Genomic DNA, 24,278 nt, shown 5'->3' with positions numbered 1-24,278 from the left:
AAATAAACAACCTAACCTACACCTAAAGGGAAACTAGAAAAAGAACAAACAAAACCCAATGTTAATAGAAGGAAAGAAATATAAAGATCAGAGGAGAAATAAATGAAATAGAGACTAAAAAAGCAATAGAAAAGATCAATGAAACTAACAGCTGGTTCCTTGAAAAGATAAACAAAATTGGCAAACCTTTAGCCAGACTCATCAGGAAAAAAAGAGAGAGGACACAAATAAATAAAATCATAAATGAAAAAGAAGTTACAACTGACATCATAGAAATACAATAGTTCATAAATGATTATTACAAACAATTATATGCCAATAAAATGGACAACCTTGGAGAAATGGATAAATTTCTACAAACGTACAATCTCCTAAGACTGACTCAGGAAGAATTAGAAAATATGAACAGACCAATTACCAGTAACGAGATTTATTCAGTAATTTAAAAAACTCCCACCAAACAAAAGTCCATTAACAGATGGCTTCACAGGTGAATTTTATCAAACTTTTAAAGAACCATTAATGCATATATTTTTCACATTATTCCAAAAAAACTGAGATGGAAGGAATGCTTCTGAACTCATATATGAGGTCAGCATCATCTGATATCAAAACAAAGATATCACACAAAAAAGAAAACTATAGGCCAAAATCACTGATGAACATAGATGCAGAAATCCTCAATGAAATATTAGCAAACAGAATTCAACAATATGTTAAAAGGGTCATATATCATGATCAAGTAGGATTTATTCCAGGGAGGCAATGATGGTCCAATATCCACAAATCAATTAATGTGATACACCACATTAACAAACTGAAGAATAAAAATCATATGATCATCTCAATAGATGTAGAAAAAGCTTTTGACAAAATTCAACATCCATGTATAATAAAAACTCTCAATAAAGTGGTTACAGAGGCTACATACCTCAACATAATAAAGATCATATATGACAAACCTACAGCCAACATCATACTCAATGGTGAAAAGCTGAAAGCATTTCCTCTAAGATCAGGAACAGGACAAGGATACCCACTTTTATTCAACATAGCATTGAAAGTCCTAGCCACAGCAATCAGACAAGAGAAAGAAATAAAAGGGATCCAAATTGGAAAGGAAAAAGTAAAACTGTTATTGTTTGCAGACGACATGATACTATATATAGAAAATCCTAAAGACACCAGCAAAAAAACTGTTAGAACTAATAAATGAATTCAGTAAAGTTGCAGGATACAAAATTAATATACATAAATCTGTTGTGTTTCTATACACTAACAACAAACTATCAGAAAGAGAAATCAGGAAAATAATCTCATTTACAATTGTGTCAAAAAGAAAAAAAATACCTAGGAATAAAACTACCTAAGGAGGTAAAAGACCTGTACTTGGAAAACTATAAAAACATCGATGAAAGAAATTAAAGATGACACAAGTAGCAAGATACACTGACTGTGTCCATGAATTGGAAGAATTAATATTGTTAAAATTACCATACTACCCAAGGCAATCTACAGATTTCATGTAATCCCTATCAAAATACCAATGGCATTTTTTCACAGAACTAGAATAAATAATTTAAAAATTTGTACGGAAACACAAAAGACTTTGAATAGGCAAAACAATCTTGAGAAGAAAAACAAAGTTGGAGGTATTAAGCTCCCTGATTTCAAATTACACTACAAAGCTACAACAATCAAAACAGTATGGCACTGGCACAAAAACAGACCCATAGATCAATGAAACAGGATAGAGAACCCAGAAATAAACCCAGACTTATGGTCAATTAATATACGACAGAGGCAAGAATACACAATGAGAAAAGACAGTCTCTTCAAAGAATGTTGTTGGGAAAACTCGACAGTTACTTGCAGAAGACTCAAACTTGCCTAATTTCTTACACCATATACAAAAATAAACTAAAGATGGATTAAAGACCTAAGTGTAAGACCAGAAACCATAAAACTCCTAGAAGAAAACATGGGCGGTATGCTGTTTTACATTGGTTGTAGCAATATTTTTTTGGGATATGTTTCCCCAGGTAAAGGAAACAAAAGCAAAAATTAACAAATGGGACTATATTTGTTAATTAAAAACCTTTTGCACAGAGAAGGAAACTATCAACAGAATGAAAAGGCAGACTATTGAATGGGAGAAAATATTTGCAAATGATATGACCAATAAGGGGTTAATATACAGCATACATAAATAGCTCATACAACTCAATATCAAAAAAACAAACAACCTGATTTTAAAATGGGCAGAATTGGGAGACTGGGGTTCACATATATACAGTATTGATATCATGTATAAAATAGGCAACTTAACGACAATACACTGTATAGCACAGGGAACTCAATGCATTGTGTTGACCTAAAAGGGAAGGAAATCCAAAAAGAGAGAGGATATATGTATATGTATAACTGATTCATTTTGCTGTACAGTAGAAATGAACACAATATTATAGAGCAACTATACTCCAATAAAAATTAATTTAAAAAAAAGATGGGCAGAAGACCTGAATAGATATTTTCCCAAATAAGATATTTAGATGGCCAGCAGGCACATGACAAGATGCTCAGCATAATTAATCATCACAGAATTGCAAATCAAAACCATAACGAGATATCAACTCATACCTGTCAGAATGGCTATTATAAAAAAGACAACAAATAACAAGTGTTGGCAAGGATATGGAGAAAAGGGCACCCTTGTGCAGTGCTGGTGGGATGTAAATTGGTGTGGCCACTATGGAGGTTCTTAAAAAGTTAAAAATAGAACTACCATGTGATCCAGCAATTCCACTTCTGGGTAGTTTTCCAAAGAAAACAAAATCACTAATTTGAAAAGATATATGCACCGCTACGTTCACTGTAGCATTATTCACAATAGTGAAGATACGTAAGCAATTAAGTGTCCATTGATAGATGAATGGATAAAGAAGAGATGGTGTGTGTATATACTGTATATGGAATACTACTTAGCCATAAAAATGAATGGAATCTTGCCATTTGTGACAACATGGATAGACCTAGAGGGTATTATGCTAAGTGAAATAAGTCAGACAGAGAAAGACAAATACTCTATGATTCACTTACATGTGGAATCTAAAAAACAAGACAAATGTACATACATATCAAAACAGAAACAGAGGCGTGGGGCGGAGGTGGTGGCCAAAGGGTCCTCTGAATCCTCGCTGGATTCCGGAGGGAGAGGGGCACGCGGAGACGGGCACCAGCTGTTCCAAAGACAGCGCAGCTGTACCTGCGAGCGGGTGATTCGATTCCCTTAGCCCAGTCAGAGGCATTCCTCACAGACCTCTTGGATAAAGTGTGCGAGTGAATGAATGACTATAAGCTTGAAGAAGACCCCGTGACTAAGGAGAAGACTTTCAAGAGATTTGCTCCAAGGAAAGGAGACAAAATATACAAAGAATTTTTAAAATTCTATTTTTATTCTGATGCTTACAGACATTTGAAATTCACGTGTGAAACTATAATGGAAGAGTACGAAGATGAAATATTCTCACTTATGGCCCAGGAGGCACACTACCTCGCTGACAAGCTGTGCAGCGAGAAATCAGGTCTGTGTGAAACTTCTACTAATCACACTGAACTCTAGGAATGATGGTGCTGCTAGCTAGAGGAGAGACAAGTCACAGCCCCCAAGGTCAATGTCTGCATTTCTGTCTTCATGTTTCTTCATGAGAAGAAACTTTACGTCTCTTGTTCACAGTGCATTGTCTCATGTTTGATATTTTATTGAAAATCTCTTGTTTGGCATCATGACGAGCCCCAATTCTTTCTATAGGTGAAGCTGAGGAGTGCATGAAACGAATTACCTTTGTAGATTTTGATACAAACAGGCTTGGCAGGAAAGCATTTAACTCAGTAATAGGAAAAAAGTGAAGACATTTCATAAATGAAATAAGGATTTAATAACGTGTACTGTATATTTCATGCACATATACAAGTATAGTGTTCTGTTTGATAAAAACTTGATTTGATTTCATAAATACTTGATTAGTCATGAAATTAAGAAAACATATTGCTGCAAATTCCAGGTTAATTTTTCTGGGTTGTATGGCTATCACTGAAAGAAGCGAACTCACTTTATATCAGGAATGAAATTTAAATTTCTAGAAACCTTAAGTTTAAAAACTTTTTAATTTCTAAAATTTAATTAAATGCATAAAAAGCAGTGAGCACTTTTACAGGGAACAATAACTATATTGGCCTTTCTGATGCATACATCCTGAATTCAAATGATTTAGAAAGTTGATTTATTATTCATGTATTTATTATCATGTAGTCTTAAAGGATGATACCAATGGCCATGTTTTGTTTTGCTGCAAAATCTCCTGTCGTGCCTTTGTTTCTTAAAGACTTTCACCTAACATTTAGCGTGTAGATTTTACTACTAACCAACCTATCATTCTTTCTATGGATGTTTTTGTAGGTGTGGAGATGGAAGGAGAGGTGGGAACTTATGGAAAATAGCCTTTTGACCACGTTAATAACAGAGTGTAGTAATAAACTAACTCTTGGAGATTTCATTGTCTCTGTTAAGTTTACATTCATTGGAATATAACTTTAATCATTTAAAAGGTCAGGACCTATTTTACACTTGTTTTAAAGAAGAAGTTCTCATTGTTGTCTCTGAGAATTTACTAGGTAGGATGCTAGGTAGGATCCACTTTGTCATGCGGATTTCTATTTGCTAAGAATAAGCCAAGACCAATGAATCCACTTCACTGAGGAGTGGAGAGTAGAATAGAGCAAAGTCCCCAAAACAAAAACTATTTGCCATATGTTACCTGATGGCCTAGAAAACACATTACTTAAGCCACTCAACTGACTCATCAGGAGGAAATAATTCTCACATTTATAAAAATTTGCCAAAATGAAGAGAAAGAGGTTTCCATTCTTCTCCTTTACCCACCTCAACTCTTATTAAAAGTTACATTTTTAAAGTTAATTCCTTTTATTTGGGAAAACTGAGAAGGTTTGTGATTTTTTGGTATGTCTGTAGCTGGCTAAGTAGTATAGATCCTACATATTATAACCCAATGTGGCTGCACTGCATGCGACTGATAAAAAATGGAAATAGGATTAAAGAATAATTAGCATCATTTTTCAGTAGGGTAGTAAAATTGTGACTTAAAACATAGTCCCTATAACTTTAGTAAACTTAACTATTTAAGTTTAATTTAGCATTTCAAAAAATGAGTCATAAACATTTTCCTAACTTAGGCTTCCTTGGTAAATGCACTAAACTGTTTCTTCATGGGAACATGTAGAGACACTGGCACGAAGTTCCCTCAAAAACCATAACATTTGTGATTGAAGAAGTGTTGGCTGTGGTCCTTCCATACCCTCAATGGTAAACCTGACACATTCTCACATCTAGACAGTACTAATGCTAATCACAGAATTTAAGAGATTTTGGGCTTTTGTTTCCCATCTAAAGGACCGTGGGGAGGTATGCCTTCCCTCCACTGATGGTTGTTTCTCATGGATATTGAGGCTTCTGCTTTGACTGGAGAGAACCAAATATCTTGCCTCTGATGGGGAATATCTTAAGGTTTTGATAAATAGGGCTTTTCAGTTTTTTCTTACTTCCCAGTAAAAATAATCTTGTCTCTTGCAAGATTTTCAATATCTCATGACTTAGATAATTTTTTAATTTCCAGATCAAACTTGTTAAACACATGTAAATGTTTGTAGTTACTGATTAACACTACATTTGAGTGATCCACTGCATTTCTTATGGCTGCGATGACTCTTAAGTTTCCCTCTGGGTGTGGTGAGGCTGCGCTGCTTTTGCTAATGAACAATAATGAGAGAGTAGCTAACTGCTGGCTTTGCCATGCCTCCAAACACATTCCTGCATTTTAATGACTTTTACTGACCAAGAACAAAGCAAAAGCAAAAAGCCAGAAAAAGAAAAAAAGAAGAAAAAGAAACAAAACAACACCTAGGGTGTGACAGAAAAGTTTCTTAGAGTCCATGAAAAGCACCTAATTCTGGGTCAGAAGAAAATCTCGGAGAAAAGGTGGGGAGAGGTTTATAATGCTTATTAAAATAATGTGGAGAGAAGACGTGTTTCAGGTGGATGATTTCAAATCGTACTTTTAGGTGATGGTTTCTTTGGGTCTCCATGGAAGACTTCTGTGAGCCTCTTCTCATAAAGAAAAGACCAAATTGGCTGAGATGAACAGCTTATATTTTGTTATGTGGATTACGATTTGCTAAGAAGAAGCCAAGACCAATGAATCCATTTCACTGAGGAGTGGAGAGTGGAATAGAGCAAAGTTCCAAATGGGAGAGATCAATACTTGATTTACTAAAGCAAGCCCTAAAAAAATAGTCAATAACTGGTTATATTTTTTTATACCTATTTCTCTGCTTGGTTGATATTTATTAATATATGTAATAGCATTATCTAAATATTTTAAAATATAAAAAAACAAACAAAAAAAACCAAAACAGAAACAGAGTCATAGATACAGAGAACAAACAGGTGGTTGCTAGAGGGGAGGGGATGGGGGAGATGACTGTAATAGGTGAGGGCAATTAAGAGGTACAAACATAAAATAAATGAGTCAAAGAGATAAAATGTACAGTGTGGGAATACAGTCAATAATAATATATCTTTGTATGGTAACAGATGGTAACTAATCTTATTATGGTGGTCATCTTGTAATGTATAGAAATATTGAGTCACTATGTTGTATACCAGGAACTAACATAGTGTTATAGGTCAATTACACTTAACAAACAAACAAACAAACAAACCCATAGAAAAAGAGATTGGACTTTTGATTACCAGAGGCAGGTGGTGAGGGGAGGGGGAATTGGATGAAGGTGGTAGAAAGGTACCAACTTCCAGTTACAAGATAAATAAATACTAGGGATGTAATGTACAACATGATTAATATAACTAACACTGCTGTGTATTATACATGGAAGTTGTTAAGAGAGTAAATCCTAAGAGTTCTCATCACAAGGAAAAAATGTTTTTTTCTTTTCTTTTATATCTATACGAGATGATGGATGTTCACTAAATTTATTGTGGTAATCATTTCATGATGTGGTCAGATGATTTTTAAAAGATTTTTATTGGAGTATAGTTGATTTACAATGTTGTGTTAGTTTCAGGTGTACAGTAAAGTGAATCAGTTATACATATATCCACTCTTTTTTAGATTCTTTTCCCATATAGGTCATTAGAGAGTATTGAGTAGAGTTCCCTGTGCTATATAGTAGGTCCGTATTAGTTATCTACTTTATATATAGTAGTGTGTATATGTCAATCCCAATCTCCCAATTTATTCCTCCCCCATGTTTCCCACCTTGTAACCATGAGTTTGTTTTCTGTATCTGTGACTCTATTTCTGTTTTGTAAATAAGTTCATGTGTACCATTTTTTTGGATTCCATATATAAGCGATATCATATAGATATTTTTCTTTCTCTGTCTGACTTATTTCACTCAGTATGACAATCTCTAGGTCCATCCACATTGCTGCAAATGGCATTATTTTGTTCTTTTTATGGCTGAGTAATATTCCATTGTATATATGTACTACATCTTCTTTATCCACTCCTCTGTTGAAGGACATTTAGGTTGCTTCCATGTCTTGGCTATTGTAAATAGTGCTGCAGTGAACATTGTGGTGCATGTATCTTTTCAAATTATGATTTTCTCTGGATATACGCCCAGTGCAGAAGACCTAAATAGACATTTCTCCAAAGAAGACATACAGATGGCCAAGAGGCACATGAAAAGATGCTCAACATCACTAAATATTAGAGAAATGCAAATCAAAACTACAATGAGGTATCACCTCACACTGGTCAGAATGGCCATCATCAAAAAATCTATAAACAATAAATGCTGGAGAGGGTGTGGAGAAAAGGGAACCCTCCTACACTGTTGATGGGAACGTAAATTGGTACAATCCTATGGAGAACAGTATGGAGGGTCCTTAGAAAACTAAATATAGAACTACTATAAGTCAAATGATTATACTGTACATCTTAAACTTATATAGTGCTGGATGTCAATTATATCTCAATAAAAGTGGAAAAAATTGTATCTGCCTTAAGTTACTGTAATCCTGATTCTGGGATAAACTTTTTTTTGCTTTATCACATAGTCTACTATAGAAGTCAAAACAAAGACAGATCCTTTACCCAAGATTAGATTTTATGGACTTAGAGTATTCAGAATGCAAATGCAGTTTTATTTTAACATATTTAATATAAACACACAGATGGACAACAGCTGCTAATTAGTTTCCTGTTTCATCTGTTACACCAACTGTGAGCTGTATCATTTTAGGATGAGTGAAGATGACAGCGGGAGACTGAGAAAAAAATTCTAGGATTTGGAGATTAAAACAATAATGGCAGTTGATCATACCAAGATAACAAAAAAAAAAAGTTAAGGATAAACTAATCATATACTAATTTCTTCAGAGGTCAAGGATAAATTCCTGAACTATAAATATTTTCTGGGTGTCTACTTCACGTATAGGATCAAACTATATACTACATATAGTCATCATTTAGTCCTCCTTCAGTCTCACTGGGTTTTCAGGTACTATGGAGTCATAATAAAACAGAACAAAGTATGGTCACTGCCTTTAAATGTACAAACCAGTGCAGAAAACATGTGACAAAATCTAGAAAACTGAATAAAATGAGCAAATAAATTAACACTGATTGAACTTAAAATACATTAATTAAAGTGAAAATACATATAAAAAGAAATGTTATAAATGTTGAGTGGAATAGAATGATCAGAATTGGTTTGGGATAATTAGGAAAGGCTTTCTGGACATATTACTCTTTATGGGAGTCAGGTCATATGAGAAAAACATTTCGAAAATTACAGTAATACCTAGAGGTAATTCTTGGAAGAAACAGTAACATCAACTGTAATAGCAGCTCTTAAGGATTAAAAAAGGCAAATGTAGTAGCCACTAAAAAGTCTGTCATTAAGAATGGGAAGAATCTCTTGTCAATAAACACGTTTTTTATGGTAAAAAAAATATTTTTGGTTAACCAACAGAAAATGAGAGACCTCTGTTGATAAATGATCAGAAAATAAATCCATTATGTTGACTTAAAAATTAAAACTTTATTCCATAAGGGAAGCTGGCAGTTTATAAAGAGGATAAGAACCATTTAAATTCAGATCTAAATTCTGATAATATGAAATTTCTAGTTTTATAAAATAAGCACTAGGAAGCTAGGATATGTTTGGTTCACAAATTGGAGGATGTAAGGCACTGGGCTCTGTTAAGTCTATCTTGATAATTCCTGCTAAATGTGTCAGTTTTATAAGAATCCAATTTGCTATCTCCGTGCCTGTTCCCCTTCTGTTTTACGCTTCGCTGCGAAGAGGCAGCTTCACAAATTGGCAGCAGCAGGAGCAGGCAATTTAAATCCAAAACATCAATTTATGACAGAACCAAGCAAGCCCAGCATGATTTGAGTGGGGCAGGCTTCTGTGATGGCAATTTTCCAGAAGGGGGAATTCTTTTCTTAATTAAGGGAATTTCCCAGCCTTTCAGGCCTTGAAAGGCTAGAAAGTCCAAGTCAGCAGTTTGTTAGCTACCTTACACCAAGCTGTTTCAAAACTTATGTAGAAATATAAACAGCTCAATAGTTAAAACTCAGTTTTAGGAATGATACAAATTTAATCAATGCTGAACTTTATTTAAAACGATTTCCTCGAATGGATTTTGTGTATTTGAATCATAATTACTGCTTGGTATATTTAAGAAGTTAATGTGTAATGTTTGGATGTTAATATCTATTGAATGATTAAATCCCCCAAATCTACCTTGTTTTCACTCTGTTACTCTACTTCTTTTGGCCTGATAGAATGCATGACATGTTTTATTATAGTTTTTTTTTTTCTTTTAATACCTGCTGTGACCATCTAGTACTTTTTGGAGCATGAAGAGATGTACCCACTGAGAACTGAGTCCCTCACTCTGTTCCCTTTGCTACTGCACATGACAACACCTCTCAGAGATGTAGTTTTAAGCATTGAACTTGATATGTTAATTGGTTTATATTCATGAACTGGACAGATTCTTTAAAATCATCACCATCCTGCTCCTCACAATATAATGAGTGATTTTGTACTTAAATTTTCGGGTGCCAGAATGCATATATGTTACTCTGGAAAAACATTTTACCTTTTGTGAAAGATGGCTTGGAAGAATTAACTGTGTGTGAAGTGAATGAGAGTGACAATGAAAATTATTTTTTTGGAAAAAAAAAAAAGATGTTAATGTGTAAGATCATGTAAGCCAGTGGGAGCAGCTCCCCAACTTTTAAAGTTAGAAGCTTCCTAAATTCATTTGGAATTCTGTTCCCCCGTCCTGCCCCACATTCTTCAGAAATATAAAATGAATCATCCTAGGTGCAAAGCTTTATATCATGCATTTTTTTCTGAGGTACCTCAGTTACCAATATAATTTTGTTGTCAGTGCCATATTTTCTGGTCTGCTCCTATGGCTAAGGTTTTTGTACTCACTTTGAAGGGACCCTGTAAGATTTTTCTGGACAGTTGCACAGTTGGAAGTTTCTAGGTTCCATGGAAAAGGAGGATGGTATAGGAAAAGATAGCAGAGTTGTCTAATCTAGAAGAGGTACTCCTACTAAGTGCTATAGACATAGGGTTACCAAGACATACCTTGTCCTGGATTTCATGGAGCTTACATGTTGGGAAAGAAAACAACACTGGCTCAATATGAACAAATCCTTTTCCCACCCTGTTTAGGCCACATCAGGACACTGAGGGAAAAGAGAAAAAATGTAAAAACAGAGAAGCACATATGTGCTAAATGACCAATATCTTAACCAAGTCTGGCCACAATTGTCATGGCACATATAATACTCTGTACTTATGTACGTATGCAAACATCCTCATTTGTCTTAGACTTCCTCCACAGTAGGAAACAGTATTTCATGCTGCCTAGGAGAACAAAAGGAAGCTAACAGGTTATTGAACCAGCCATGGGGAAAAGAAAACTAGGATATCTACTGTTCCATATTCAAAGTAGAAATAGGATGTAGCTTAGAAGTATTATAGTTAACCCCTGTAAACACAAACTAATTTGTGCCAGTTTGAAATCACTAGGTTTGACTAGTTTCATATTCAGACCATATTCAGTGTCCCCCTCTTTCCTTTCCTGTTACTTCCTGGCATTTATTGAGTAGCTACTATGTGCTGGCAACGTTCTAAATGCTAAGGATAAAGCCATGAACAACTTGTTTCACATGCCTACCAGCAAGCAGTTGAGGATAGCAGTTGTTTTATTTATCATTTTATCCCTGGTATCAATATAGCTTTGCATACGGCAGACACTCAACAAATGGTCGTAAAGCTAATAAAATAAAAAATTTAAAAACACTCTCAAATAATTGTGGGTGTATGCCAAGATTTAGTTATAAGGTCTTCATCAATTACTCACAATTGAGAAAGATTAGGAACAATCTAATGTCTGACAACAAGTGATTGTATAAATCAGTCAAATTATACTTTTTACTAGAGAATAATATGTAGGCATTAAAATGACATAGCGGAGTACTATGTAATGATATGGACAGATGTTTATGGTATACTGAGTATAAAAATGGAGGGAAGGAAAATGGAAGGCAAAAATAAGTATAATTTCTTTGTTTTTTAATACACATTCACATACACATAAACTGTATACATGCATAGAATTAAAGAATAGAAGAAGAGTAATGTTGGGTAACAGGATTATGTGTTAATTTCCTTTGCTTTAAAAAAAATCTATATTTTCTAAATTTTCTTCAATGAATGTTTATTTGTTCTAAGATTAAAAAGGCACATTAGGGACTTCCCTCACAGTCCAGTGGTTAAGACTCCACGCTTCCACTCTAGTGGGTGCGGGTTTGATCCCTGGTCAGGGAACTAAGATCCCACATGCCATGAGGCTAGGTCAAAAAAAAAAAAAAAAAAAAAAGTTACATTAAAAATGTATAGTTGGGCGGGGGGCGTTCCCAAGATGGCACAGTAGAAGGATCCAGGACTCACCTCCTCTCATAGGCACAAAAATTTTAGAATTATTTACAGAACAACTATCAATGAAAAAGACCAGAACCTACCAGAAAAGATACTATAACTAAAGACATAAAGAAGGAAGCACAACAAGATGGGTAGGAGGGGTGAAGTCATAGTATAGTCAAGACCCAAACCCCCAGGTGGGTGACATACAAATGGGAGAATAATTAAAATTGCAGAGGTGCTCCCTAAGAAGCAAGGGGTCTGAGCCCCACATCAAGCTCCCTAGCCTGGGGGTCCTGTACCAGGAAGACGAGCCCCCAAAACATTTGGCTCTGTTGGTCAGCGGGGCTTGCTTTCAGGAGTCCCAGAGGATTGTGGGAAATAGAGACTAAATTCTTAAAGGGCACACAAAATCTCACATGCTCTGGGACCCAGGGAAGAAGCAGTAATTTGAAAGGAGCCTGGGTCAGACCTACCTGCTGATCTTGGAGAGTCTCCTGGAGAGGCAGGAGACAACTGGAGATCACCCTGGGGAAACAGACATTGGCGACAGCCATTTTTGAGAGCTTGTTCTGCTACGTGGACACTGGTGCTGGCAAATGCCTTTTTGGAATCCTCCCTCTAGCTTATTAGTCTCAATACCCAGCCCCACCTCTGCCCATCAACCTTGTAGGCATTGGTACTGCGATGCCTTGGGTCAAGCAACTAATTGAGCCAGGACACAGCTCCACTCACCAGCATACAGGCTGCCTTAAGATCCCCTGAGCCCACAGCCACCCCTGGACACGGCCTTGCCCAACTGAGGGCACAGGACCTGTCCCCACACACCACTGCATAGGCACTAGACCTGAGACCCCCAAGACTCTGCAGTCAGAGATACTGGGACACAGTTCCACCTAGTAGTGGGCAGGCACCAGCCTCAGAATCCCTGGGTCCCGATCCCACCTACCAGTGTGCCTGTTTTAGCCTTGGGAGCAGTCTCACGCAATAGCAGGAACCTTGGACGAGAATGCTAGGCCTGGGACAACTGCAGGTCCACAGCCCACTGTGGCAGGACCCAGACCACCCACCAGCAGGCCACTACCTGCCCTGGGACTGGCTGGGCCCCTACACTGCCCAACAGCAAGCCAACACAAGCTTTGGGACACCCTGGACTCCACAGCCAGCTGTGTCAGGAATGCCCCAATGACCAGTGGTCTGACACCAGCTCTGAGACCACCGGGCCCCGCAGCCAAACCCTGCCAATGGGCCAGCACTAGCTCCAAGACTTGGCTTCACCCACTGGTAGGTGGGTACCAGCCCCAGGATGTCCTGGACTCCAACTTCACCCACCAGTGAGCCAGCAATAGCCCTGGACACCCTGGGATTCTGCAGCTAGCTGTCTTGTGACCCAGCCCCACCAACCAGTAGCTGGCAGCTCTGTACAAGGCAGCGCCTGGTAACCAACAAAACTGGGGGCCAGTCACACCTACCAGATTGCCCAGAGTAGTCAGCCTGCTGAAACAGAAGGATCTACATAGCCCACATAGGGGACACCCCTATAGCACATAGCTCTGGTGACCAGAGGAGGGTGCACAGCTGGGATACATAGGAAGTCTTCTACAAAAGGCTACTTCTTCAAGATCAGAAAATGTAACCAACCTACCAGATACATAGAAATAAAAAACAGCAAGTTAGGCAAAATGAGGTGATAGAGAAACATGTTCCAAATGAAGGAACAAGATAAAACCCCAGAAGGAGAACTCAGTGACATGGAGATAGGCAATGCACCCCAGAAAGCGCTCAAGGTAATGATCGTAAAGATAATCAAAGAACTAGGGAGAAGAATGGATGAACAGAGTGAGAAGTTAGAATTTTTTGACAATGACTTAGAAAATATAAAGAAGAACCAGAGATGAAGAACATGATAACTGAAATGAAAAATACACTAGAAGGAATCAACAGTAGACTAGGTGATACAGAGGAACAGATCAGTGAGCTGGAAGACAGACTAGTGGAAGTCACTAAAGCTGAAGAAAAAAAAGAAAAAAGAATTTAAAAAATGAGGACAATTTAAGAGACCTCTGGGATAACATCAAATGTATTAACATTTTCATTATAGGGGTCCCAGAGGAGAAGAGGAGAGAGAAAGTGGCAAAGAACATATTTGAAGACGTAACAGCTGAAAATTTCCCTAACCTGGGAAAGGACACAGACAGCCAGGCCCAGGAAGCATGGAGAGTCCCAAACAGGATCAACGCAAAGAGGACCACACCAAGACACACTAGTAATTAAAATAGCAAAATTAAAGATAAAGAGAGAATATTAAAAGCAGCAAGGGAAAAGCAATGAATAACATACACAGGAACTCCCCTAAGGCTATCAGCTGACTTTTCAGCAGAAACTCTGCAGGCCAGAGGGAGTGGCACAATATATTTAAAGTGATGAAAGGGGAAAACCTACAACAAAGAATACTCTACCTGGCAGGACTCTCATTCAAATTTGATGAAGAGATCAAAAGTTTCACAGACAAGGAAAACATAAAGAGTTCAGCACCACCAAAGCAGCTTCACAATGAATGTTAAAGGGAATTCTCTAAGTGAAAAAGAAAAGGCCACAATTAGAAACATGAAAATTATGAAAGGAAAAAGATCATCATAAAGGCAAATATACAGTAAAAGTCAACCACATACAAAGCAAGTAAGGAGGTTAAAAGACGAAAGTAGCAAAATCATTTATATCCATGATAAGCAGTTAAGGGATTCACAAAACAAACAGACATAAAATATGATGTTAAAAATAGTAATTTTGAGGGAAGGTGAGTAAAAATGCAGGGTTGTTAAAATGTTTTTGAACTTAAGAGATCAGTAACTTAAAATAATCACGTATACATATATATATGTAAATTGCTATATATATAAACCTCATGGTAACCACAAACCAAAAATCTATAATAGATACACACACAGAAAAAGGAAAGGAATCCAAACATAACAATAAAGATAGCCATCACACCACAAGGGAAGAGAACAAAAGAAGAATGGAACAAAAAAGAACTACAAAAACAACCCCCAAGCAAATAACAAAATGGCAATAAATACATACCTATCCATAATGACTTTAAGTGTAAATGGACCAAATGCTCCAATCAAAAGACACGGAATGGCTTAATGAATACAAAAACAAGACTTATATATATGCTGCCTACAAGAGACTTGTTTCAGATCTAAAGACACACACAGACTGAACATGAGGGGATGAAAAAAAGGTACTCCATGCAAATGGAAATCAAAAGAAAAGCTGGGGTAGCAATACTTATACCAGACAAAATAGATGTTGAAACGAAAATTGTACAAGAGAAAAAGAAGGATGTTACATAATGATCAAGGGATCAATACAGGAAGATATAGCAATTGTAAATATATATGCACCCAACATAGGAGCACCAAAATACATACAGCAAATATTAACAAACATAAAGGAAGAAACTTACAGTAACACAGTAACAGTAGGGGACATTAACAAACCACTCACATTAATGGAAATATCATCCAGATAGAAAATCAATAAGAAAACATTGGACTTAAATGATATATTAGATCAAATGGAGTTAATGGATATATATAGAACATTTCATCCAAAAGTAGGAGAATACAAATTCTTTTCAAGTGCACATGGGACATTCTCCAGGACAGATGACATGCTAGGCCACAAAACAAGCCTCGGTAAACTTAAGAAAATTGAAATAATATCAAACATCTTTTCTGACCATAATGCTATGAGACTAGAAATCAAATACCAGAAAAAATAAAACTGCAAAAGACACAAACACATGGAGGCTAAGCAATATGCTATTAAACAACCAATGGATTACTGAAAAAATGAAAGAAATAAAAATACCCGGAGGCAAATGAAAACGAAAACACAATGATCCAAAATCTATGGAACTCAGTAAAAGCAATTCTAAGAGGGAAGTTTATAGCAATACAAGCTTACCCCAGGAAACAAGAAAAATCTAAGATAAACAACCTAATCTTACACCTGAAAGAAGTAGAAAAAGAACAAACAAAAACCTAAGTTAGTTGAAGGAAAGAAATCATAAACATCAGAGCAGAAATAAAAGATATAGAGACTGAAAAAACAATAGGAAAGATCAATGAAACTAAGAGCTGGTTCTTTGAAAAGATAAGCAAATTGGGTAAAACTTTAGCCAACTCATCAGGAAAAAAGAGAGAGGACCCAAATCAATAAAATCAGAAATGAAAAAGGCAAAGTTATGACCGATACCACAGAAATACAAAGGATCATAAGAGATTATAAAAACTACTATGTACCAATAAAATGGACAACCTGCAAGAAATGGACAAATTCCTAGAAATGTACAATCTCCCAAGACTGAACCAGGAAGAATTAGAAAACATGAACAGACCAATTGCCAGTAATGAAACTGAATTAGTAACCAAATAACTTCCAATAAACGAAAGTCCAGGACTGGATGGCTTCACAGGTGAATTCTACCAAACATTTAGAGAAAAATTAACATCTATCCTCCTCAAACTATTCCAAAAAATTGCAGAGGAAGGATGCCTCTAAACTCATTCTATGAGGTCAGCATCACCCCGATACCAATATAGACAAAGATATCACACACACAAAAAAATTACAGACCAATATCACTGATGAATGTAGATGCAAAAATCCTGGACAAAATATTAGCAAACCAAATCCAACAATACATTAAAAGGATCACACACCATGATCAAGTGAGATTTATCCCAGGAATGCAAGGCTGGCTTGATATCTGCAAATCAATCAGTGTGATACACCACATTAGCAAATTGAAGAATAAAAACTATATGATCATCTCAACAGATGCAGAAAAAACTTTTGACAAAATTCAACATTTATGTATGATAAAAACTCTCAATAAAGTGGGTATAGAGGGTACATACCCCAACATAATAAGGCCATATATGATAAGCCCACAGCTAACATTATATTCAATGGTGAAAAGCTGAAAGCATTTCTTCTAAGATCAGGGACAAGACAAAGATGCGCACTCTCACCACTTTTCTTCACCATAGTATTGGAGGTTGTAGACACAGCAATCAGACAAGAAAAATAATAAAAGGAATCCGAATTGGAAGGGAAGAAGTAAAACTGTCACTGTTGCAGATGACATAATACTATACATTAGAACACCCTAAAGACGCCACCGGAAAACTACTAGAGCTCATCACTGAATTCAGTAAAGGTGCAGGATACAAAATTAATATACAGAAATCTGTTGCATTTCTATACACTACCAACAAAAGATCAGAAAAAGAAATTAAGGAAACAACCCCATTTATAATCACAATAAAAGGAATAAAATACCCAGGAATAAACCCACATAAGGAGGTAAAACATCTGTACTTAGAAAACTATAAGACACTGATGAAAGAAATTGAAGACCACACAAACAGATGGAAAGATACACCGTGTTCATGGATTGGAAGAATTAAAACAACCACACAACACAAGGCAATCTACAGACTCAATGTAATCCTTAAAAAATACCAATGGCATTTTTCACAGAACTCGAACAAAAATTTTTAAAATTTGTATGGAAACACAAAAGACCTTGAATAGCCAAAGCAATCTTGAGAAAGAAAAACAGAGCTGGGGGAATCAGACTCCCTGACTTCAGCCTATACTACAAAGCTACAGTAATCAAAACAGTATGGTACTGGCACAAAAACAGAAATATAGATTAATGGAATATAATAGAAAGCCCAGAAATAAACCCAGGCCCCTGTGGTAGTCAATTAATCTATGACAAAGAAGGCAAGAATGTACAGTGGAGAAAAGACAGTCTCTTCAATAAGTGGTGCTGGGAGACTTGGACAGCCATATGTAAAAGAATTAAAGTAGAACACTTTCTCATACTATATACAAAAATAAACTAAAAATGGATTAAAGACCTAAATGTCAGACCAGAAACCATAAAACTTCTAGAAGAAAACCCAGAACACTCTTTGACATAAATTGTAGCAATAATTTTTTGGAGCTGTCTCCTAAGGCAAAGGAAACAAAAGCAAAAATAAATAAATGGGACCTAATTAAACTCAAAAGTTTTTGCACAGCAAAGGAAACCATTGGCAAAATGAAAAAAGAACCTACGGAATGAGAAAAAATATTTGCAAATGATATGACCAATAAGGGATCAATATCCAAAATATATAAACAGCTCATACAACTCAATATTAAAAAAAACCCCAAACACCCTGATTAAAAGATGGGCATAAGAACTTAATAGACATTTTTCCAATGAAGATATATGATGGCCAAGAGGCAGAAGAAAAGATGCTCAACATCGCTAATCATCAGAGAAATGCAAATTGAAACCACAATGAGATATCATTTTGCACTTGTCACAATGGCTATCATCAAAAAGACCACAGGTAACAAATGTTGGCATGGATGTGGAGAAAAGGGAACCCTTGTACACTGTTGGTGGGAATGTAAATTGGTGCAGCCACTGTGGAAAACAGTACAGAGATGCCTCAAAAAAAATAAAAATAGAGCTACCATATGACCCAGCATTCCACTCCTGGGTATATATCCAAAGAAAATGAAAACATTAATTTGAAAAGATACATGCACTCCAATGTTCATAACAGCATTCTTTACAATGGCCAAGTTTGGAAGCAACCTAAATGTCCATCAACAGGTGAATGGATAAAGAAGATGTAGTGTATATAGACTAAGGAATACTACTCAGCCATAAAGAAGAATGGAAGTTTGCTATTTGCAACAATATGGCTGGACCTGGAGGGTATTATGCTTAATAATATAAGTCAGACAGAGAGAGACAAATACTGAATGTTATTGCTTATATGTGGAATCTAAAAAATACAACAAACTAGTGAATATAACAAAACAGAAACAGACTCACAGATACAGAGAACAAACTAGTGTTTACCAGTGTGGAGAGGGAAAGGAGGAGGGACAAGACAGGGGTAGAGGATTAAGAGGTACAAACTACTATGTACAAAATAGACAAGCTACAAGTATGTATTGTATAGCACAGGGAATATAGCCAACATTTTATAATAACTATCTATGGAATATAATCTATAAAAATTTTGAATCACTATGTTGTACACCTAAAACTTGTATAATATTGTAAATCAACTATGCTTCAATAAAAAAAAATAGTAAATAAACAAGAAAATAAATAAAAAAGAAGAAAAAAGAAAACGTATACCTAGAATATCTAGAACAATGGCCTAAGAAGTTCATAATAGAACTGGACCAGGAAGAGAAGGTGATCATGTTACACCCATTTTAAAATGTTTCACCGTCCTACTACTAATTATTGGGTTGGCCAAAAGGTTCGATCGTTTTTTTCTGTATGATGGCTCTAGCAGCACTTAGTTGCCTTTACCTTCATTCTAAACAATTTTGTTTGATTGTATGTGACAGCTGTCATATCAGTGTGCATTTAAAAAAAGACTTATCAAAATCTGTGAATTTTTGTGTAGTCATTTTTTTTTTTTTTTTTTTTTTTTTGCGGTACGCGGGCCTCTCACCGCTGTGGCCTCTCCCGCTGCGGAGCACAGGCTCCGGACGCGCAGGCTCAGCGGCCATGGCTCACGGGCCCAGCCGCTCCGCGGCTCGTGGGATCCTCCCAGACTGGGGCACGAACCCGCGTCCCCTGCATCGGCAGGCGGACTCCCAACCACTGCGCCACCAGGGAAGCCCTGTAGCCATTTTAATATTGAAGATGGAGGAGAAAAAGCAACATTTTCAGCATATTATGCTTTATTATTTCACGAAAGGTAAAAACGCAACTAAAACGCAAAAAAAGATTTGTGCAGTACTGTGACTGATCCAACATGTCAAAAGTGGTTTGCGAAGGTTCGTGCTGGAGATTTCTCGCTGGACAATGCTTCACGGTTGGGTAGATCAGTTGAAGTTGATAGTGATCAAATCGAGAATGGAGACATGAATTGAGAACAATCAACGTCATACCACATGGGAGATAGCTGACATACTCAAAATATCCAAATCAAGCACTGAAAATCATTTGCACCAACTTAGTTATGTTAATCGCTTTGATGTTTGGGTTCCATATAAATTAAGTGAAGAAAACCTTCTTGACCGTACTTCTGCATGCGATTCTCTACTTAAACGTAATGAAAACGGTCTGTTTTTAAAACAAATTGTGACAGGCGATGAAAAGTGGATACTGTACGACAATGTGGAATGGAAGAGATCGTGGGGCAAGCGAAATGAACCACCACCAACCACACCAGAAGCCGGTCTTCACCCAAAGAAGGTGATGCTTTATATATGGTGGGATTGGAAGGGAGTCCTCTATTATGAGCTCCTTCTGGAAAACCAAATGACTAATTCCAAAAAGTACTGCTCCCAGTTAGACCAGCTGGAAGCAGCACTCAACGAAAAGCGTCTGGAATTAGTCAACAGAAAATGCATAATCTTCCATCAGTATAACTCAAGATCGCATGCTTCTTTGATGAGCAGGATAAAACTGTTAGAGCTTGGCTGGGAAGTTCTGATTCATCCGCCGTATTCACCAGACATTGCACCTTTGGATTTCCATTTATTCAAAAATTCTCTTAATGGAAAAAATTTCAATTCCCTGGAAGACTGTAAAAGGCACCTGGAACAGTTCTTTGCTCAAAAGGATAAGTTTTGGGAAGATGGAATTACAAAGTTGCCTGAAAAATGGCAAAGGTAGTCGAACAAAAGGGTGAATATGTTGCTTGATAAAGTTCTTGGTGAAAATGAAAAATGTGTCTTTTATTTTTACTTAAAAACTGAAGGCACTTTTTTGCCAACCCAATACAACTCCTTAAACAGCACTGAAAGACAGTATACAGTCAGTAGTAAGCTGACTGCTTCAGGAGAGTCTTTTTTCGCACAGGTAGTTCCTAACTCACAGATTATGTTCCCAGAGTCTATATGAGAAATTGGCTGTTGGGAACCTGGAACACATTCCTTTAAAAATAATATTACAGATGGCGGGCAAGACTCCAGGGTAGTTAAAAACAAAAAACCAAATCTTCATTTAGCTCATAATGTTACTAATATGTTGCTGAATTATGCTTTAGTATTAACCTGAATTTTGGAAACAAGGTGGAAGACTGAAGAAAGAATGTTGAAATGGAAAGCATTTGTTTAAGTTCTCTTCCTATCTACCTTTCTAGAGTCCTTTCCTGCTGTCAAAGGTACTTCTTGCCATGCCTACAGTATCTTGCTATGCTAAGGTTCTGATGTGGTCCTGTTCAGGATTTGCCCTATGAGTCAAAGAACTCTAAGTTCTAAGTGATTAGTTCCTGTTTATTTAGGACAGCAGATTTACCCAGATGTTGCATGTCTGATTTGAACTATTAAATATTAATATGTGAACAACTCACTCTCAGGTAGAATACTTTTAAACACAAATGCACCTCTAAATATTAGATTATCAAGAAGTACAGCAAAGTGAACAGAACAAACACATTTAGCCAATGTGGAGGATATTTGGGCTTAATAAAACACCTCTCCTAAACAGACTGGGTCTTGAGAGTCAGGGAATAAGGAGATTAATTGTTCTTTTAAAGTTTCTTGCTGTTCATGGCTTTTCCCCTTTCACTTCTCAAAAAGCTTCCCTTCTCTTAAAAGTACTGACAGAGGAGCTTAGATGGTGAGTAGGGGAAAGGTTAGAATAGGGTAGCCACTTGTGAATCTCAGTCATTTATAAATTGAATTAATGTAGGTCTGAATACCAAATTACCATTATTTACATTGCATGCACGCTCTCTTCTCCTCTTTCCCATTCTCCTCTCTCCACTCCTTCCCACCCCCTGGAAGATACTATGAACTTGTTATAACAAATTACCCAGAGGTAATAAATGCTGCAAAAGTGGCTCTAGTAGTTATGGGAGGAAAGATAAAATAAGAAATTATAAAAGGAAGGGGATTTTCTCTTTATGGAAGGGAGAGGTGTCTATTTTACAGTGAATAAGAAGCTTTATTTAGGGGTCCAGAAAGTAAACTTGAGCTACTGTAATAAATCCTCTTGCCTTTTTCTCCCACTTCTATATCACCTAAAGATCTAGAATTTTGCAACTCAAGTCCTTATAATTCATTCATACCTACAGTCAATATTTAATTCAAAATTTAAACTAAATTTTCCTCTCTGGCTTTTGAAATATTGATAGTTACTATTTACTTAGGGGTTTTATCTATTAAAATGGATATAGAATATTTAGTTTATTAACCTTAATATTAATAAATTGTGGGTGCTAAGCCCAGTTAAGAGGGCAGCATGGTACAGCAAAAGGAGAAAGACCCTGGAGTTTGACAGGCCTGGGTTGGACTCCTCATTCTGTCTTTTACTAGTTGTATGACTCTGAACAGCTTATTTAATTTTTTTTAGCTTCAGTATTATTATCTACAAAATGGGGATAAAAGACACTTATCTGGATTGGTTGTTTCATGAGGCCTAAATAAGATAAGTAAGTGAAAGAATGTAGTATAGTACTATATATATAGTAGGTAGTAAGTAAAGATTAGTATCTCTTTCCAGGAAAAGACTGGCATGTTTGGAGTGAGGAGGCTGGAGAAAATGGATGTGGATTGGGTGGGGAGGAAAGACAGGAGTGAAATAGAATTGAAAACTTTTTTGTAGTTCTTACTAATAACTATCTTACTCATTTCTGTAGTACCAAAGACTGAGACAACATCTGATATAGCATAACACTTCATAAAAGTTTGTTGGATTATTAGAGTATACTTACCCACATATAATAAAACCCCAATTCTGCCACAAGTATATAATTGGCACCTTAGAAAGATCATATTTGTAGCAGAATAGAGGGTGAGTCAGAGGAAAACAAGGCTTGAGGCAGGGAGACCAGTTAAGATGATAGCCTCATGTGCCTAGACAAAAAGTAAACGGAGCCCCAAACTAAGCCAGGATGGTAGAAATGAAGAGATAGGAATGTACAGAAGTACTGATGAGGGAAACTGTATGGGATTTAAATATAGGGCTGAGTGAGAGACAGAAGCTTTCCATTCAGGTTTCTTATGGCTCGGGTGACTGGGTGGCTGGTGGGCACAGTCACTGAGCTAGAAGAACTCAAAGAAATGGAGTAAGATGGAAGTGGGAGGCGCAGTGAGAAAGGAAAGGAAGGAAAATGAATTTATTTTTTTTTATTTTTTATTTTTTTTTTGGTACGCAGGCCTCTCACTGTTGTGGCCTCTCCCGTTGCGGAGCACAGGCTCCGGACGCACAGGCTCAGCAGCCATGGCTCACGTGCCCAGCCGCTCCGCGGCATGTGGGATCTTCTTGGACCGGGGCACGAACCCGTGTCCCCTGTATCGGCAGGCAGACTCTCAACCACTGTGCCACCAGGGAAGCCCAATGAATTTAATTTTACATGTTGAATTTGCTCTGCCTATTGAACTTAAAGAAAATATACCTAGTAAGCAGGTGGATCTAGGCATGGAGCTCAAGACAGAGATAAGATCTGGGAGTCAATAGCATACAGAATTAGAAGGAAAAAAGGTCAAGGGTGAGCCATGGTGACACTTCCATTCTGGAATGAGCATAGGAAGAGAAGCTGCCAAAACAAGAAAGAATAAACTACAAACGGAGAATGAAGAAGTTGAAATGGTGTATTGCTGGAGAGGAATGTAAAATTGTGGTAGAGAGACCTAATAGCTGGGTTATGCAGGCATTTTATTTGTGTTTACAGACACATACCATTTTGATGAGGCTTTGCAATCCAGATGAAGATGAATCAACACTGACACCCTTCTGTTCTATGTAATAGCCTTCAAAATGTCTTTCGATTTAATCTCTTTTTTAAAAATTCTACTTCCAAATTTGAGCATAAGCTCTGGAACTTTCTAAAACATCTTTATTACTAGGCTGTAATTTATAGTGCATTTACAGTACATGTAATTTTAAGGACAAGATCTATATCTATTTCAGTTTTGAATCTTCAAGAGCCTTTGGTTTAAAATTCATAGTAGAATCATGATTAAGTTTACCATATACCCTTGTTACTTCCTGTGATCCATGAACCAGTGGCTTGGTATTCTTGGGAACTTGTTAGAAATGCAAAATCTTGGCCCACTCCAGATTTGCTGAATCACAATCAGCATTTTTAATAAGATCTCCAGGTGATTCAAATAGGTACACAATTAATACTTCCTGACTAACTGGACAATGAATAAACAAACTG

General features: G+C 36.7%; 2 protein-coding genes across 12 annotated transcripts in view; one reads left to right on the top strand and one right to left on the bottom strand.

Moving 5' to 3' along the window:
• GPHN (gephyrin) overlaps positions 1 to 24,278 on the bottom strand; it is a 626,342-nt gene that overhangs the window by 38,873 nt on the left and 563,191 nt on the right. The gene's annotated exons all lie outside the window — the stretch shown is intronic.
• Positions 3,344 to 4,961, top strand: LOC113622879 (protein canopy homolog 1). The gene has a single exon (XM_027111544.1). The coding sequence runs from the start codon at positions 3,344 to 3,346 to the stop codon at positions 3,620 to 3,622; it is 279 nt and encodes a 92-aa protein (XP_026967345.1). The 3' UTR covers positions 3,623 to 4,961.

The sequence above is a fragment of the Aethalodelphis obliquidens genome, unplaced genomic scaffold, assembly GCF_003676395.1.
Source record: "Aethalodelphis obliquidens isolate GAN/ISIS:26980383/991018 unplaced genomic scaffold, ASM367639v1 scaffold10, whole genome shotgun sequence".
NCBI lineage: Eukaryota > Metazoa > Chordata > Mammalia > Artiodactyla > Delphinidae > Aethalodelphis > Aethalodelphis obliquidens.
Note: the sequence above shows the minus strand (reverse complement) of the source record. Positions and strands in the feature narration are given on the sequence as shown.